General features: G+C 39.7%; 2 protein-coding genes across 5 annotated transcripts in view; both read right to left on the bottom strand.

Moving 5' to 3' along the window:
• Nucleotides 1-321: 321 nt before the first annotated feature.
• On the bottom strand, nucleotides 322-8,447 carry LOC128618146 (uncharacterized). Of its 3 annotated transcripts, XM_053641602.1 has the most exons (3): nucleotides 5,961-8,447; nucleotides 5,827-5,874; nucleotides 322-5,731 (listed from the first exon to the last, which is right to left on the bottom strand). In XM_053641602.1, the coding sequence occupies exon 3, from the start codon at nucleotides 4,837-4,839 to the stop codon at nucleotides 841-843; it is 3,999 nt and encodes a 1,332-aa protein (XP_053497577.1). In that variant the 5' UTR covers nucleotides 4,840-5,731; nucleotides 5,827-5,874; nucleotides 5,961-8,447; the 3' UTR covers nucleotides 322-840. The 3 variants fall into 3 exon arrangements, with proteins under 3 accessions (XP_053497577.1, XP_053497578.1, XP_053497576.1); XM_053641603.1 differs by having other exon boundaries at nucleotides 322-5,434; nucleotides 5,546-8,447; XM_053641601.1 differs by having other exon boundaries at nucleotides 322-6,026; nucleotides 6,161-8,447.
• Nucleotides 8,448-10,067: 1,620 nt separating this feature from the next.
• Nucleotides 10,068-16,835, bottom strand: part of LOC128618377 (proprotein convertase subtilisin/kexin type 5) — a 34,442-nt gene continuing 27,674 nt past the window's right edge. The window contains exons 14-16 of one of the 2 annotated variants that reach the window (XM_053641948.1): nucleotides 14,756-14,856; nucleotides 13,644-13,815; nucleotides 10,068-10,757 (exon numbers count right to left, since the gene is read on the bottom strand). In XM_053641948.1, the coding sequence (XP_053497923.1) occupies nucleotides 10,351-10,757; nucleotides 13,644-13,815; nucleotides 14,756-14,856 (680 nt within the window). In that variant the 3' untranslated portion in view covers nucleotides 10,068-10,350. The remainder of the gene's footprint in view (nucleotides 10,758-13,643; nucleotides 13,816-14,755; nucleotides 14,857-16,835) is intronic. The other variant, XM_053641949.1, reaches the window with a different exon arrangement.

Below are 16,835 nucleotides of genomic sequence, written 5' to 3'. Positions count from 1 at the left end.
GTATATTGCCGTAGAGAACGTTAAGAGCTACTTCACACAATGTCGCAATGAGCTCGTCTGTGGCAGTTTGTAAAATAATCCGTCTTTGTTTGGGTGACGCTTTTAATAATATTTTTAAAAGCGGCAGGTTTCTACAAAGTCTGGCAGACATATCGCTATCTTCTTTTCTGGAGATATACCACAGGGTGTGGCGCAAGTAAATCTGTTCTGAGCCGATAGTGTTCGGGAGTTTTTGTTTTATAATCAATCAGCAGATACCCGAAAGGCTTGCTGGTTGCGTCTCGATAACATTCCATAAAAAATTTTGTGTTGCCGGGATACATTTGTCTTCCTAGAACACTGACTTGATTAGCATCTCGGGGATTTTTAAACAACATTAGATAATTTGTGTTTAAACTGATGGTCCTACTGGATTTCCCTTGGCAAAATAAATTCTGCACAATATAAATAGCGCTAAGATTTCTATGATGTACATATTGGGTAAAGACCTTCTCCACTTCGTTGCTCCCGCTGGCCTCTTTCATCAGATCATCGAGGATTAACAAATTAACAGCGTTGGCCGGAAACAGAGCATCATCATTCAGAGTCTGTGGTAATCCTTCAACAAATTTTATTTTGTACATTTTCAACAATTCATCATACAACGGTTGCCAACAATCATAAATATACACAATATTTTCAATTTTTTTAGAAATCAAATGTACAGCATTTTGCAACAACATTTTTACAAAATATGACTTCCCCGAGTTTGAAGGACCGCTTATCACACACGAGAAAGGGTGATGTAATCGGAAATCAAACCCCTCTGTGTCTCGCACACCCCTATGTCCAAAGAGATTGTCAGAAGCCATATGGGATCGTTGTGAAATCTGGGAGCAGTACGCGTTTGTTGTACACAACCTTAAACTTTTTAACAACTGACCTGTTGTGTAGTGTGAATTGTTTTTTATTACGTACAATGGTATCTGTGTATGCCAGTATATGACGACTATTATCCTCCCCCACGACGTAGTGATCGACAAGTCCAATCAGGGTGTCTAATCTAATGGCTTTTGAATTTACTGCGTTGAGCGTGACACCTTTGGCTTTCATGCAAACCTTACCCTTCGCAGTGCGGTAGCCGTATGTTTTCGGGCCGCCTGAACAAAATTCTACAATATGATCACCAGCTCCAACCTCGTCAGTTAAATTACCGAGATAGGGGCCCAACGGAGGTTCCCAGTCGCCCTCTCTAGATGTAAAGATCACACTGTCTGTGTCACTGTACAACAGCCTGTCACCCAATTTGTCCATTAATTCGTAAAGTTCTAGACGGGCATGAGCTGTTGTGAAAGCCCCAAGAAAGATGTTGATGTCGCGAGTCTGCCCCCCTTTCCCATCCGCATAACACCACTGAATTAGAGCCACGCTGTCTGAAACGAAGGAAAAGTGTTTAACATCATACCCGTCACCGAATATGTGCTGTGTAAATTGTTCCGGATCCGAAATTAACTCTGTACACGGCAAGTTTTCACGCATGGAGAAACGACCCCAAAGTGAGTTCAGCAGAAGTTTGTTAATAGAACGCCGTGCTGGATTGCGACTTATCTTACCGGCGTCCATCTTAATCCCCTCTTTCTCAAAGTAGTCTGAGATGTAGGATTCCTTGTCTGCGTCTGTCATAACGTGTGCGGGGAAACCGCTGGCCTCTTGTTTATATTGTAAAAATGTTTTAACATAATCACAAAACAAAGTTTCTGACCGTTGTGGAAAATGCCACACCTCGTCCACGTTCGTTACAATATAACCCTTTTCCACACCTTTCAACAGCTCTATGCTGACCCAACACCCTGAAATAGCTCTTTCCTCATCAGTATGACCACACGGGTCTGTCTGATTCTGATGTTCGGCGCATGTACGACAAAGTGGAAACATAAGCTTACCACCGGTCCTATAGGGAAGGACGGGGTGAAGCAGTTTTCGCGGTGGCAGTACTGTAGCCTTGACAAACCCATAATAATTTTCAAGAGGTTCAAAATCCTTGAAAATTATTTGTGGATGTCCTATGGGGTAACATTTTTTGGCCTGGCAAAAGGGGTACAAACTTGTAAAGTCGACATATCGTATTTTTTCACTATTGTGGGCTTTGTGATACAATTTGTACGCGTTAGTACGACCACCGAATAGCGCGTTGCGTGGTTTCAATCGTTCAGGATGTATGTAAGTGGACATAAACGCCATTACAGCGACATCGTTCTGTTTAGCGTTATTCCAATCACATTCCCACATCACCTCAACATCGAGACCATACGCCTTTTCCAAAATTTCGACCTTATCATCAAACTGTCTTCTGAGCAAACCGTAGGGCACTTTTGATAACGGATGTAAATGGTTTGGGTTATAACGACATTCATGCCCGTGAAACATGCATCCGTTGAATTCGAAACCATATTTGACACCATCCTTTTCATAATAACCATCGAGATGATATTTTCCAATCACCATCTCTCCATGATTTAAAGCGTGCTGAATGTTCACGCCTCGTGTTGTTTTGACATATTCAAGCCATTCAATGGAAACGGCTGAATATGTCTTGTTCTGATTTGTGTATGCATTGTTATGGGTCAGAGCTAGTGTGTCTTTTGGTAGGTAGTGGGTTTTATACACGGCCATGCAGCACGCTGCTAAAGTGGTGTATCTGAATGGGTCGAGTTTGGTACATTGTATGAATTCGTCACGGTACTTCATGCATGCCTCACGGAGCAAAACGACATCGTTCTTGCCGTACATGGCGAGCTCTTTTTTTAAATCAAAAACCTTACCCGACACCGTAACATACCACTCATCAAACAGAGCCCTCTCTTTGTCAGACATTGTCTCATAGCCGTAGAAATGCTTATCAGGGTATGGGCCTACGTAGTCTTCATTTTCGGTTCTATTGAACAGATGTGGAAAATGACCTTTCTCAGCACAGGTTAGATTTAACGCGGCGGATGTCATGGACAGACGCATAGGGATGAAAGAGTAGCTATCGATGAAACGTTGCTTGAATGTCTTATCATACATTAAGATGATCCGACAGCCTTGCATAGTAATTTGGAGTGTTAGCCCTGCTTTTGCAAAATATTCCAATAGTATAAAATTGTCAAACCCTGAAGCGTTGTGTGCAACCCATGTGTAATTCTGATAATGAGGCTGTCTAAACTTTTTAACAAGTTGATCTATACAGTCTGTACCAGCGGCTGTGAACTCTTCCCCTTTAAATGTAATGGCGCATACGAAATTTGCCACGTGTTTACCGTCCGTGTGTTGTGTCTCAAAATCATAATAAATGTATTTGTCGCTAGGTGGTTCCATTTTTATAGGCTGTATGAAACATTGGTGTACTCCGTCATTAACCAACTCAGCTTTACAATGGACACAGTGTTCTGCAGGGCACACATGTTTTTTTGGTACTGCTCCGTTGACGTGATATCGCCTGTTACATTTCTGACAGTATTTAGTGACATCACACTGAGCGTACTGTTGTCCTGTTTGCGTTTGTTTATGTGCGTTGTAACAGTAGGTTGATCTGCAGTACCGCAAACAATCGTGACATTGCCTCGTTTTGCCAGCGTATTTATGACAATCAGGTGCATTACATACATCGCAAACGTATTTACACCTGTGGTCTCTGCGGCTAGTAAAACCACGATAGCAGTATTCGCACACGTATGGTGTACCGATGAATGCTTTTAGGTTCTTAATCAAGAAATAATGTTCGTTGTGTAAATACAAGAACACGGTCTTATTATGAGGCTCGTCATTGTTCGTAAAGTGTTCCAACAGACCAGAACATGTCCTATGGAACACCACTATTTTAACATGTAACAACCGTTCAAATCGTGTGATGTCATTAAACCCTATCTTTTGTTGTACCGAATACCCTGCAGTTTTCTGTAGAGACGCTGCTAACGACTCGAGTTCACTACATGGCGTATGCGGTTGTAGAAAATGGGACAGACAGATCGCAAAACACAGATTGTTAGATATGTTGTTGGGACAGAACAGATTCATTCTGTTTCTGGCAATCACCTCGTTATGAGCTAAATCACGTATCTTTCGATAAGCGCCACCGTGTTTACCGCGAGCTATAGACACGTACAGATCTAGACATTCATCAGCCCGTACGTCAGAATTACTCTGCATAATGTTCTCTAGTTGTTGTGTGAATATGTGCAAATCGTAATCGTTATCAGGTGACAAGACAGCGTTAACGTCAGAGGGTAGACTAGGGCCTCTCAAGGTAATGTTGATTAAGCCCCCATCGCTGGCCAGCAGTCTGGAAAACGACACTATTTCAGACATGATATCATGCAGAAATATAGCGTACGCTGCCAGGTCTGGAGCGGTTATCACACGCATGTTTATACGACGCCGTATCTCCAAACCATTAAATCTGCGTCTCGGTACCACCGTATAATCACCAACAGACCCACCCTCTCTTACGATAGACTCAATAGCGGCTTCGGATAACCCAAAATTTGGTTCCGAAGGATTAAACGATTGACTGTCCGACCCGCACCCCACCTGCTGTGAATTTGAATCGCTGTCTAACAACGAATTTGAACCGATGTCTAACAACGAATTAGGCAGCGGCTCTGTTTGAACCTCAGCCATTGATCTAACAATGTTTAATAAGTCCAACAAAGTATCGGTGGTAGACTGCTGTCTATTCAGATCCTCCATTGTCCGAATTAAACCCTGTAACGTCTCTGTATTGCAACGCTGTTCAAAAGTACACAGACCATCGTCGTCGCATCTTCTAAATTTAATTGCAGCTCCCAGATTACACGAGTTTTCACCACACCGCTTTGACATTTTTATTATTGAAACAAAAACTAGTAAAAATCACACACAGTAAACCAGATACACACCAGCAAATAAACGCACCACACACACACACACACACACACACACACACACACAGGGGTATAAAATACTTATTGTACAACTCACCCGAGTTTCTTGTTTTTAACTAACTGTACAAACTGTTTTAACAATTCCGCCGTCAGGTGTTGATTGTGATCAACGCGACGAATGCCCCCAATAAGACGCCTCTGGTTTGCTATGATTTCTTTATGTGTGATGGTATGTTTTTGTAAAGTTTCCACAAGACTTTGATTATAAAGACGCTGATTCTTCTCTATAATGTCCAGACGCTCGGTGACGCTGGCAAAAGTCTTTTCAAAACCAGCAATACGGTCCTCGATGGCCTTGAACCCGGTTCGTATCACCTCCGCCGAGTCTCTGTTATTGTCTATAACATCAGTAGCATCGCGACCAAATGCTTCTTGGTTTGAAGGCAGATCGTCTCCGGGAACCGGGGTAAATACACATGCGTCCCACGAATCTAACAGCTCCTGATTCCAGTTCAAACAAGAGTCTATAGTGCTCGGTTCATTCACAGCTGACTCTGTTTGGGGAAAAAAAACACAAAACATTGCTTAGGATACCGGCACTAATTAGGATGATGAAACACTCTTTAAAAAAATAAAATAAAAAAATAAAAATACATGCTACACACCGTCTGTCGATCGTGGGGGAGATCTTGATCGTTTACGTTTAGACGTTGCGACACCCGCGCTGTGGACCTGAGAGACTGTTTTACGCTTGGCTTTTCCAGAGCTCGTTGGTATACCGCGTTCAGTGGAAACCGCAGCACTATTTTTGAACTCGGGTGCAGCGATCTTGTCTACAAGATTTTACAATCCTTGAACAGTAAACAAACGAACACAATACGTAAGAAAACATCTTAAACCACTTTTTAAACATAACAGATAAATATCTCGTTATTACAGATCTTACCCAGCACGGGGTTTTCAAACCTGACTCGCGGGACTTCTGTGTTCGACCCTTTGTGAAAAAAAGAAGTAAAATCATTAAACACATACACATCATACATAGGATCGAACAATTATAAAGAATAACAACGCATGTACCGCTTGCCTTGTTCAGAAACCTGATTTCGTCTACGATGTCCGGGATAGACACAATATCATCATCACCTGTAGCGTTAGATACCTGTTTTATTCACCACAATAAACCCATAAATTCGTTTATAAATAAAAACATTCTTAACTATGTGTAATAATAATAATAATAATAATAATAATAATAATAATAAAAACAAAACACTTACTGTTACGACAGACAGCCATCTCCTCTTTGAAGTATTCTCAAAAATAAAATATAAAGCTTTAGCGGTGAGTTAAAACGAGAATCGACGATTCGCCTAAAATTACACAGCGCTCTGATACACGGCCGCGATCTTAGAGACTTCTGCGTAACTGACCCTACTTTTAAACATAAAGCATACCTATTGTAGGGTGTGTCGTAAAGCAATTAACACCCCCGCAGACACTCATTATCATAAACAATCTGTAGGATCACACCACGACCCCCCTAGTCATAAAAAAACTCTTTGGTCAGGAAGAAACAAAGAGCCATAAATTAAGCACTCCTAGAGAAACGCAGGCCTGTCAAGGACGAGGCCATAAATTAGCCCTCTAGTTCTACCGCCGTGATTGACATTTTGACAGAACGTACTGGCTACGATGAAAACATGTGAATGGGTGTGTTTAGAGAGAGAGTGAGAGGCGTGTCTGAAAACGCGTATGTGTGGGCGGGGTTTAGCGAGAGTGAGGCGTCTCCGTTTAACTTCATTACTGCTTAACACAGCGACTGGAAGACATCTCTGGAAAATACTTCTCTCCTAGTTTAAACATTACGGAGATTCTTTTAGCCAGCACTTTAACATTTTTACCTCGTAAGGATCTTTGTTTAGAAGCCGTGTAATAGGTGCTATTCTTTTTAAACAGCTCTTTTAACCATTTTTACCTCCTAAAGTTTTTATGTGTTTTTTTTTGGAAACCTAGTAATACGGATTCTTTTTAAACAGCTCTTTTGATCATTTTTTACATCCTAAAGGTTTGTGTTTAGAATGTATGTAATACAAACGATTATTTTAAACAGATTCTTTTTTAAACAGATTCTTTTTTAAAAAAAGACGCTTTAACTCCTAAACTTTTTATTCAAAGGTAAACCGGGATCCCTAAAAAACATAATCAACATTTGTTTTCATTTATTTCACAAAACAAATATTCTACTCATATATGTACACATTCAAACATCATGCTTTTCTAACAATGTGTTTACACAAACGAAATAACGCCACAAAGTAACACAAACACAGCCCCATATTAAAAACATTATTTCTTTTCAGACGTATTTCACCCCACCAAAAACCAAACTCATTAACATAAACACCTTTTGTTGGGAGGGGGGCTATTCCCCCCAACACACACCTCTCCACAACACCCCCAGACACAAAGGAGCCAGATTGACCAGCTGATAAACTCCATAGGGTTACCCCCCTCACCACCCCTACAGACCTGCCAGTCAGGGAAGCACAGAGGGTCATAAATTATCACACACAACACTTTGATTGACAGTTTGACAGAAAGTGTATGATATAACTACTTATGTTGTTATATATTACAGGTCTAGAAGTTCTTATCTGCACAATGGGCAGTCTGGAAGATGTCTAAAATATTTACATATTTAAAATATGTTCTTGACTGCTCCCCAATTTTTTAAAACATTCATACAGTAGTTACTGATACCAAAGTAATTATAATACAAACAGTCCCACCCGACTCACACAAAGTCTGTACCAAATTCAAAACATTCAATGAAAAAGCAGAAATATCGCACCACCCAGCAAGGAGGTTGCCAAAGTGTTTGCTGTTGACTCCATCCATGTCTCCTCGGATGATGGCTGAACAAGCTTGTAGTTCTCCGGCATCGTGCTTGATCAGATGTTCCATGTCCAGCCGGCCCACTCTGTGAGCAGCATTTTCTTGTAGAGTACAGTGCAAAGTAAATAAGTGAAAAGCTAAAAAAATAAACAGATGTATCTCAAAAACTTTTTTTTTCTTAAAAGCCATTTCTAGGTGAAACAGATGTATGTATCAGAGTTCAAACTCAGCTCAGGAAACCAGCAAACACCACTCAAAGAGTGACTGTGACATTGCAGAAAAAACAGCAGGAAAAATAGGCAAGGTGTGAAATACCTGACAATGGGCCAGTTACAGAGCAGTAGGGGAGGGCTTCATGGAATTACATAGTTAATGCACAAACAGTATAGGTGTGTTTTTTCTACAACTGAGAGTATGTTTGCTCTTCAACAGGGAAAAGGCTGGGTGTCAGTAAACACTGAAAAAAACTATGACGCTTAAGTCCACTAAGGCTGACTTAAAAAAAAGTATTTATACAATCTGATATTATTTAACAGGCAAAAGAACTACAGTGCTTTGCAAAAGTATTCACCCCTCTTGGCATTTTTCCTATTTTGTTGCCTTACAACCTGGAATTAAAATGAATTTTTGATTGTTTAATTTGATTTACACAACATGCCTACCACTTTTAAGATGCAAAATATTTTTTATTGTGAAACAAACAAGAAATAAGACCAACCACCCCCCCCCCCCCAAAAAAAAAAAACAAAACTTGAGCGTGCATAACTATTCACCCCACAAAGTCAACACTTTGTAGAGCCACCTTTTGCAGCAATCACAGCTGAAAGTCTCTTGAGGTACATCTCTATTAGCTTGGCACATCAAGCCACTGGGATTTTTGTCCATTCTTCTGGCAAAACTGTTCCAGCTCCTTCAAGTTGAATGGGTTCCACTGGTATACAGCAATTTTTAAGTCATACCACAGATTCTCAATTGGATTGAGGTCTGGGTTTTGACTACTGATTTCCCAGGAGGAGGAGCACCAAGCTGTGCTACGTAAGCAGCAGGAGGACATGGAGGAGTCCGGGTACAAGTGGGAACCTGTTGACTGTGCGGGTGCCATCTCCCACCCCCATTGTGGATCTGGTCCAGCGGACGGAGTCAGTAGAGAACGTGAGTCAGTTTCCCTGCTCGTCTGAGGACGCCGCTCAGCCTTTCGGATCAGCTGAGAACGTTGCTCCGTGTCCGTGCACAAAGCCGCTGTGCTTGCCTGCTCTGATGAAGAACTCGTCCTGCTTTTCTGCCCCGCTGAGGACGTCGTTCTGCCTTCCTACTCAGCTGAGGACGTCGTTCCTCTTCTTTGCTGCGCACCGTATGTCGCTCACCCTTCCCGCTCCACGGAGGGCATCGTTTCCCCCTCATGCTTCGCGGAGATACATATATATGATACATATAATATATATATATGTATAATATTATATATATATATATATATATATATATATATATATATATATATATATATATATATATATAAATATATAAATACACATATATACATATAAAATACACATATATATAAAAGGATGTCGTTCCTCTTCTTTGCTGCGGGCCGTATGTCGCTCCCCCCCTTCCTTAATATATATATCCGAATACTTTTGCAAAGCACTGTGACACAATAAACCAGATCTGTCACATCCTCTCCCCTTGTTTTGTTTTTATTGCTCTGCCCTCCCCCTTTTGTAATCCTCTCCTGTTCATTCTTCCTTCCCTAGCCATAATCACAATACGGTCATGATAATGTATTATTATTCTGTATTATCATATCAATTTTTAGCTATAGAGGCATCCACAGTAACTGTAATGTAAATAGGGTTTAGGAGATTTTGCTGTTTTTTGTCAATCCTGACAAATGTGGGTGTACGTTAGATTTTCATTCATTTCAGAAGCCAGGCCTAAATAGTGCTTAACACTGTACTATAGAAATGACACAATACACGTGTTTAAAGTATTAAACACTTATTTATTAAACACTTTAAAGACTTAAAAGGCATTTTATCTGAATTACATTTTATATTTATACAAAGGGAACATTACAAATTATTTGTTACAATATGAACTGGCAATTCAATAAGAAATTTACCAAATACAGCTATATTTACAAAGCAGCAAACATGCCACTTGATAAACTTGCATATGTCTTTTCCAAGGAACAGGACACTCATGAAAGTGTCCTGTTCCTTGGAAACACTCAGTTATGAAACTGGAGTTATAAAGAATATTGTTTTCTATTTGTTCATTTAAACACAGTTCGACAGATGATTTACTACAGCTATCAATTTTAAACTTTCACTAATAGCTACTTATTTACAGAATCAAATGTATTACATGCTATAAAGTTTTTTTTAACTAACCATTCATAAAAAAAAAAATGGGTGTATTAAAGGTGTTTCTTACATATAAAATATATTACATTGAGAGATGATGCATGCTAACCTTCATTTCACTGAGAAAAAAAGAAAACTGCAATATAAAATTTGGAACTATCCGGATCCCAATCTCGAAGGGTATCTCAACATGCCCTTTGCTCTCTTTATGCTCGATTGAGGACTGTGTTCTCATTGGCTTCATCCACCTCCTCTTCCTCAGGCTCAGGTTTGTGTATGAATCCATACCTGCGATAGATGGATCCGTCTCGACTTGTATACACAACGTCTGCATCATCTCCGCTGTCCTCAGGCTCGGGTACTCCATGAGGCATGGGGCGTGGATCAGGCCTGGCACCCGCCGTCCCGCTCAGCCTCTCATAACTCTGTCTCCAGCACAGCCTCTTCCTGGCACGGGCCTGTGTCAATGCAAAGATGCCCAGTGCAAGGACTACAGCCAAGATCAGAGCAGCAGGCAGGGCGGCAGATGTGTGCTGGTGTACCCGAGACCTCAGATTCATCTCATCGTCCTCAGCCTGGGTATGTGGTGACACTGGAGCCTCCAAACACAAAGCTGTGAAAAGAGCATATTAACAGTTAAAAAAAACCCCACACAAATAATGCAATATTATCATGTTCAAATTAAACTGTGATATGGACATGCATAGGTTTGTTGAATGTTTCTAAGTAATACTCTCATAGCCACTTTATTAGATTCTAGCCTGATCCTTCCTAAAGTAAAGCGAATGCTTTTTATGAAAATGATAAGATATTAAACCCTTTATCTCTGACAAAAGCTTGGCAGCCGTTTGTGGGATTTAGGTAGAAAACAGAAGTTTTTTCCATGGCCATGAGACCGCTGAAATATTTACTGTCAACTCCTTGGATGATGGGCTTGTAGTTTCCTGACATCATGCTTGAGTAGGTGTTCCATGTCAACCCGCCCACTCTGTATGCAGCCTTTTCTTGTAAAGTTCATTACAAGATACACAAGTAAAAAGCTAAGAAAAAGTAAAAAGATGTATCTAAAAATGAATAAATAAATAAACACAGGCTGGATTGATGAAGTGTGACCAGGTATTTTTTATTCCTGCATGGCTAAATACAATGTAGCACCATCAAGATGCCATGAAACAGAAAATCTAACTATATACAGTGGTGCATGAAAGTTTGTGAACCCTTTAGAATTTTCTACATTTCTGCATAAATTAACAAGAAAGCTGTTCCATACTGAGGAATGGGTTAAAATTCCTCCAAGCGGATGTGCAGGACAGATCAACAGTTACCAGAAAAGTTTAGCTGCAGTTATTTCTGCACAAGGGTGTCGGTCACATCAGATACTGAATGCAAAGGTTCACATACTTCTTGCCACTCACAGATATATAATATTGGATGATTTTCCGCAATAAATAAATGACCAAGTACAATATTTTTGTCTCATTTGTTTAACAGGGTTCTCTGTATCTACTTTTTGGACTTTTGTGAAAATCTGATGACGTTTTAGGTCATATTTATGCAGAAATGTAGAAAACTCTAAAGGGTTCGCAAACTTTCAAGCACCACTGTAAGTGAAGTTCATCACAACAAAATTTGTTGTTGGCTTAACAAAGCCATTCTAAATGTTTGAAATTATTCCATCAATGTAAGTCCATGGGAGTTTTGGGGTTTTTTGATCATCCACTATGGGAAAACCATAACACACAACAGCCTGAAGGGTTCTCCAAAGTTTGTCAACTTGAAAGGTTTAGGAGTTATAACAGTGCAAATTTTTCAATGGACGTCAATGGAAATTTTGGCCACTTTGAGCTTCCATAACGGGAAAACGGTCATTCTGTTCAGTTAGCATGCCAAGTCAGAATAGGAAGAAGGTCTGTGATGAGTTTGGTGCATGTAGCTTGAAAGCTCTAGGAGGAGTCGCATTTCAAAATTTTGAGACTCTGAAGAATAATTATAACTAGATAGGTTACGCGTTTGTTGAAGCATAACTAATTTGACCTATATCGGCAGCCGTAATGAGTGTATTTTACTTGAGTTTTTAATATAATAGGCTTTATGGCAGTCCGATCTCGGGCACATGACGTCACTAGATTAACCATAACGTAGCTAGTCGAGTGTTTCAGTATATCACATGTCTACGTTTGGCTTGATGAGATAGTCTGTGTTACCGGTGTTACATGGTGTTCGGCCGCACACCGATAACATCACTTGCCCACCGCGGCACCGCCCATACTGTCGTACTGCTTTTTATATATTAATAAAAAACAATTCATCAAGTTACCGAACGGACGCTCCGATTAAAAACTGAACGCGGCTGCTCAATTTAGCATGAGCCGAATGAGTCAGAGTCACAGAACAGATCAGCAGGAGTCAGATTTCATTTATCAAATGACGAGAGTGAGGTGAGCTGACTGACAAGAAGAGTGAGGCGAGCTGACTGACAAGACAATGGGGAACATTTGGTTTCAAAGCGAAATGTGAAGAAACATAATGCACACACCTCCAGAGAATTCCGAGCAATTTGAGGTATGACCCGTGTCTATGAGTCCAACGGTGTGAGACTAGTTAGTTGCTGAAGATTTCCTATGGAGATCTAAACAGATCTCCGTGGAGTCTTTGTTTGGCTGTTTGCTACTTTAGACTCATTTTATATTAGTGTGTTTTGTGAATCCTGATGGGAAATGTCATGCAACATGCACATGGGATCAATTCGCAGATGGGATTTCCTGATTCTCTGAACCAAGCTGAACACTTGGATCATTCATGTCGGTCACTGATGGTGTGGGATTTAAGGGGGACCAAAATTTCCGATTATTGTCTATGGGGCCAGAATAACACCATTTTCCGGACATTTCCGGTGAAAATTCTGAAAAGCAAAGTGTATATGCCATGTCTACTCCATAAGATGTACAAGAGGATGTGTGATACGAACAAGTCAGCTGAATGACGTCCAAGCTGTGACACCTGTGTTTTATTCCACATTAATTCTCAATGGGTTGAAAGCGTGCGTTTTTTTTGTCCGCTATTCGAACATTATAAGTGTGAGCGCTTATAAAATCATAGCACACCTCTCCTCAGTAAGCTGGTTGATTTGTATATCTGTAGCACAGTCGGTGTGGGATGAGTTTTGTTCATAATAATAATAATAATGTTATCTAAATTTTTTTTCTTTGCCATGCAAGCACCACTAATAATAATAATAATAATAATAATAATAATAAATTTAAATAGCAGAACAGAATGTTGGCTTTGTCAAGCTAGCATAATAAATCTAATCACAATGTGAAGAAAACACAAATGAACCCTCAGTTAAAACTCTCAGTTACAGGCAAGAACTATATTGAAATTAAAACTAGATTAAATTAAGTGAAGTACACTGATCCACTTATTTAATGATCTCGCGCACACTTGACCCTTGTCACAAACATACATTCCCTTTTAAAGAGCTGGACTGAGAGTGCACCTGAAGCCGAGTGACAGAGGCAGCAGTTCTTGGCCAGTCCGTCAGATTGGCAGCAACGCACACAGCGGCGGTTTACAGCATGCAGTCCAAAACCTGTGTGACATGTCACACAGCTCTCAGGACCAGGCCCAGAGCAATGCTTGCAGTATTCATCACAGGCCTCACACACCTCCTGATGAACACAATTCATAGACAAGCACTGCTTTACCAAATGGACAAGTGAGTTCTGCAAAAGTCACAGGTATATTAACCAAAACAGCATACAACACATGTGGAATAACTCTCTCTCTCTCTCTATATATATATATATATATACATACATACATACATTATATATATATATATATATATATATATATATATATATATATATATATATATATATATATATATATATATATATATATATTCACCTAGTATTGAGAAAATGTTCTTACGTTACACTGTTGTTGTTTTTTTTACCTATATGTACCTACTATATGTATTGTCTCTTCACTACTGCCACACTTTATTTATATATTTCATATATTCCCTATTTATATGAATTTTGTGTGATTCTGTGTACGTTATGGTATTATTGTCTGCATGTATTCTTTGTTCTTACTGTTGTATTTTAGTCCTCATCAGTGTCTACTTCTACTAAACAGACATTGCATGGTAGTCTCCTGAAGGAACTGTGTTTATGCATTGCCATGCAATGTGCTAAAAATGACAATAAAGCTGACTTTGATACCCCAGTGTAACTTGTGTAGCTCTTTTTAGTAGCGCTTATGTATCTCTTTTTGCCAGATCAGGACACATTTAGGTAGCTAAATAAAACACAAGTTCCTGTTGTAGGGGACATCCCCTCAGCATGTGTACACTACAAACACTCAACATTACACTGTCACTAAGAGCAGGAGCCTGATTAAGGAAATAACAATGAAATGGATCAAGAAATCCTTGGTGTTATCTTTCATTTCTTACACAAGCAGTTAATGCCATTTTACTGATGTTACTGATGTGTGTATTGCTAAAGATTTATTATTTGATTATAGCAACTATAAGGAAGCAAAAAGCATTAAAACACACACACACACACACACACACACACACACACTTGCAGTACACACATTTTGAGAGTAGTAGCGGCCTTCTTCACAGCGAGGGTAACACACCCCTTCCTGTAAGATACTGCCCCAGTCGCACGTCAGACAGCTCTGAGGTGTGTTATCTGCAAACACATGCACATTCACAAAGAGTCATTAGATTTATGTAGGTATAGAGCACAAGAGGTTAAATTGACAAGAAAGATGATAAATAATTGATATGGCAATAATAAAAGTGTAAAGATAAATAGAAATCAAATACTCAAGACACAATAACAAGACTTATTAATAAATTGTTAATTCTGTAACTGAAATGATTAATTCTGTGATAGGATGTGATGTTATAACTTCCTGGTTTTACCATGACCGGATGTTCATGATAGAACAAGATAAAACATTTCATTTCCTAGTTGACAGGATTAAATTTCAGACTTCTTACATGATGATTTTTGTATCCTAGAAAGTCTGAAATGAATGCTTTTAAATAAGATGTATAGTTGGAAGGTACTCAGATTTCCCATTAAAAGTACAGCTAATTTAAAATACAAGTTGCTTCCCTTCATGTGAATTTGGACAGTTACTCACCATAGTACATTTCTAGATTCTATATGTTGTATTACACAACCACATATTATTATGTACGTTTTAAAGGTGGGGAGGGGAAAATTAAATATAAATATGTAATAATACAAATATATTATCAAATGTGCTCAGGGGCAAGTTTATTAGATAGGTCTACCTTGTATATATAATCTTTAACTATTTTTTTTTCAGCTGCAACTACCAAGGAGCACTGTGTAGACTCACCAGCCACTTTATTAGGAATACCGGTACACACGCTCATTCGTGCCTTTATCCAACAGCAAATCATGCCTTTATTCAACAGCCAATCATGTAGCAGCAGCACAATGCACAAGTCTTGAGCTTGCAGTTAAAGTTCGAACACAGAATGAGGAAAAATGTGATCTTTGTGACTTTGACCATGGTATGGTTGTAGTGTTTCAGAAACTGCTCATCTCTTGGGATGTTAAATGGTAAATGGCGCACTTATATAGCGCTTTTATCCAAAGCGCTTTACACCGTGTCTCATTCACCCATTCACACACTCACACACCAATGGTAGCAGAGCTGCCATGCAAGGCGCTAGCTTACCATCGGGAACAACTTGGGGTACAGTGTCTTCCCCAAGGGCACTTCAACATGTGGAGTCACGTGGGCCGGGAATCGAACCATCAACCCTACGATTAGTGGACAACCTGCTCTACCACCTGAGCCACAGCCGCCCCACACACAACATGTTCACACACAACAGTCTCTAGAGTTTGATAGAAATGTACGAAAACAAATAAACAAACAAAAAAACATCCACAGAGTCCCAGTTCTGTGGGCGGAAATGTCTGTCTGGCACCAACAACCACACCATGGACAGAGTCACTCAGTACGTTTACATGGACAACAATAATCCACTATTAACCTGATTAAGACAATACTGTGATTAAGAATCTACCATGTAAACAGCAATTTTTAATTACCTTAATCTAATTAAGGTCATACTCGAAGTAAACACTAATCGAATTAAGACATGTGTACTCCTGTTTTAGTCACATTATGGACGTGTATTACAGACATGTAAACACCTTAATCACATTATTAACGTCGTGTGAGAGTTTTTACCGCATTTTGTAACAGGACACGATCACACACAGCAGTGCTCAACATTTTATGGTGAACAAGAGAGTACAGCTGCGTCCCAAACCGCATACTTGCCTACTATAGGCCTGTAGTGGGGAAAAATACATGTATCTTAGCTACTATATAGACGGTAAGTACGCGGTTTGGGACACAGCCCACGGCTTCAAGCAGTTGTCTATTTGCATGTACAGCATGACAAGTAATTAAGTGCACTTGAAGCGTTCGTAAAAAAAATTTAATAAAAATACCCAAAACTGTATACGGTACCATAACGAAGATGAACTGTAGGTTGATACGTGAAATTCTGGAGGGACGTTGAGGGACATTACGCGGTGACATAATGACGTGTGCCGTTAATCTAATTATGTACTATAACATGTAAAACGGGTACATGAAAGGAGTATTCTAAAAG

This window comes from Ictalurus furcatus, chromosome 14 (assembly GCF_023375685.1).
Source record: "Ictalurus furcatus strain D&B chromosome 14, Billie_1.0, whole genome shotgun sequence".
NCBI lineage: Eukaryota > Metazoa > Chordata > Actinopteri > Siluriformes > Ictaluridae > Ictalurus > Ictalurus furcatus.
Note: the sequence above shows the minus strand (reverse complement) of the source record. Positions and strands in the feature narration are given on the sequence as shown.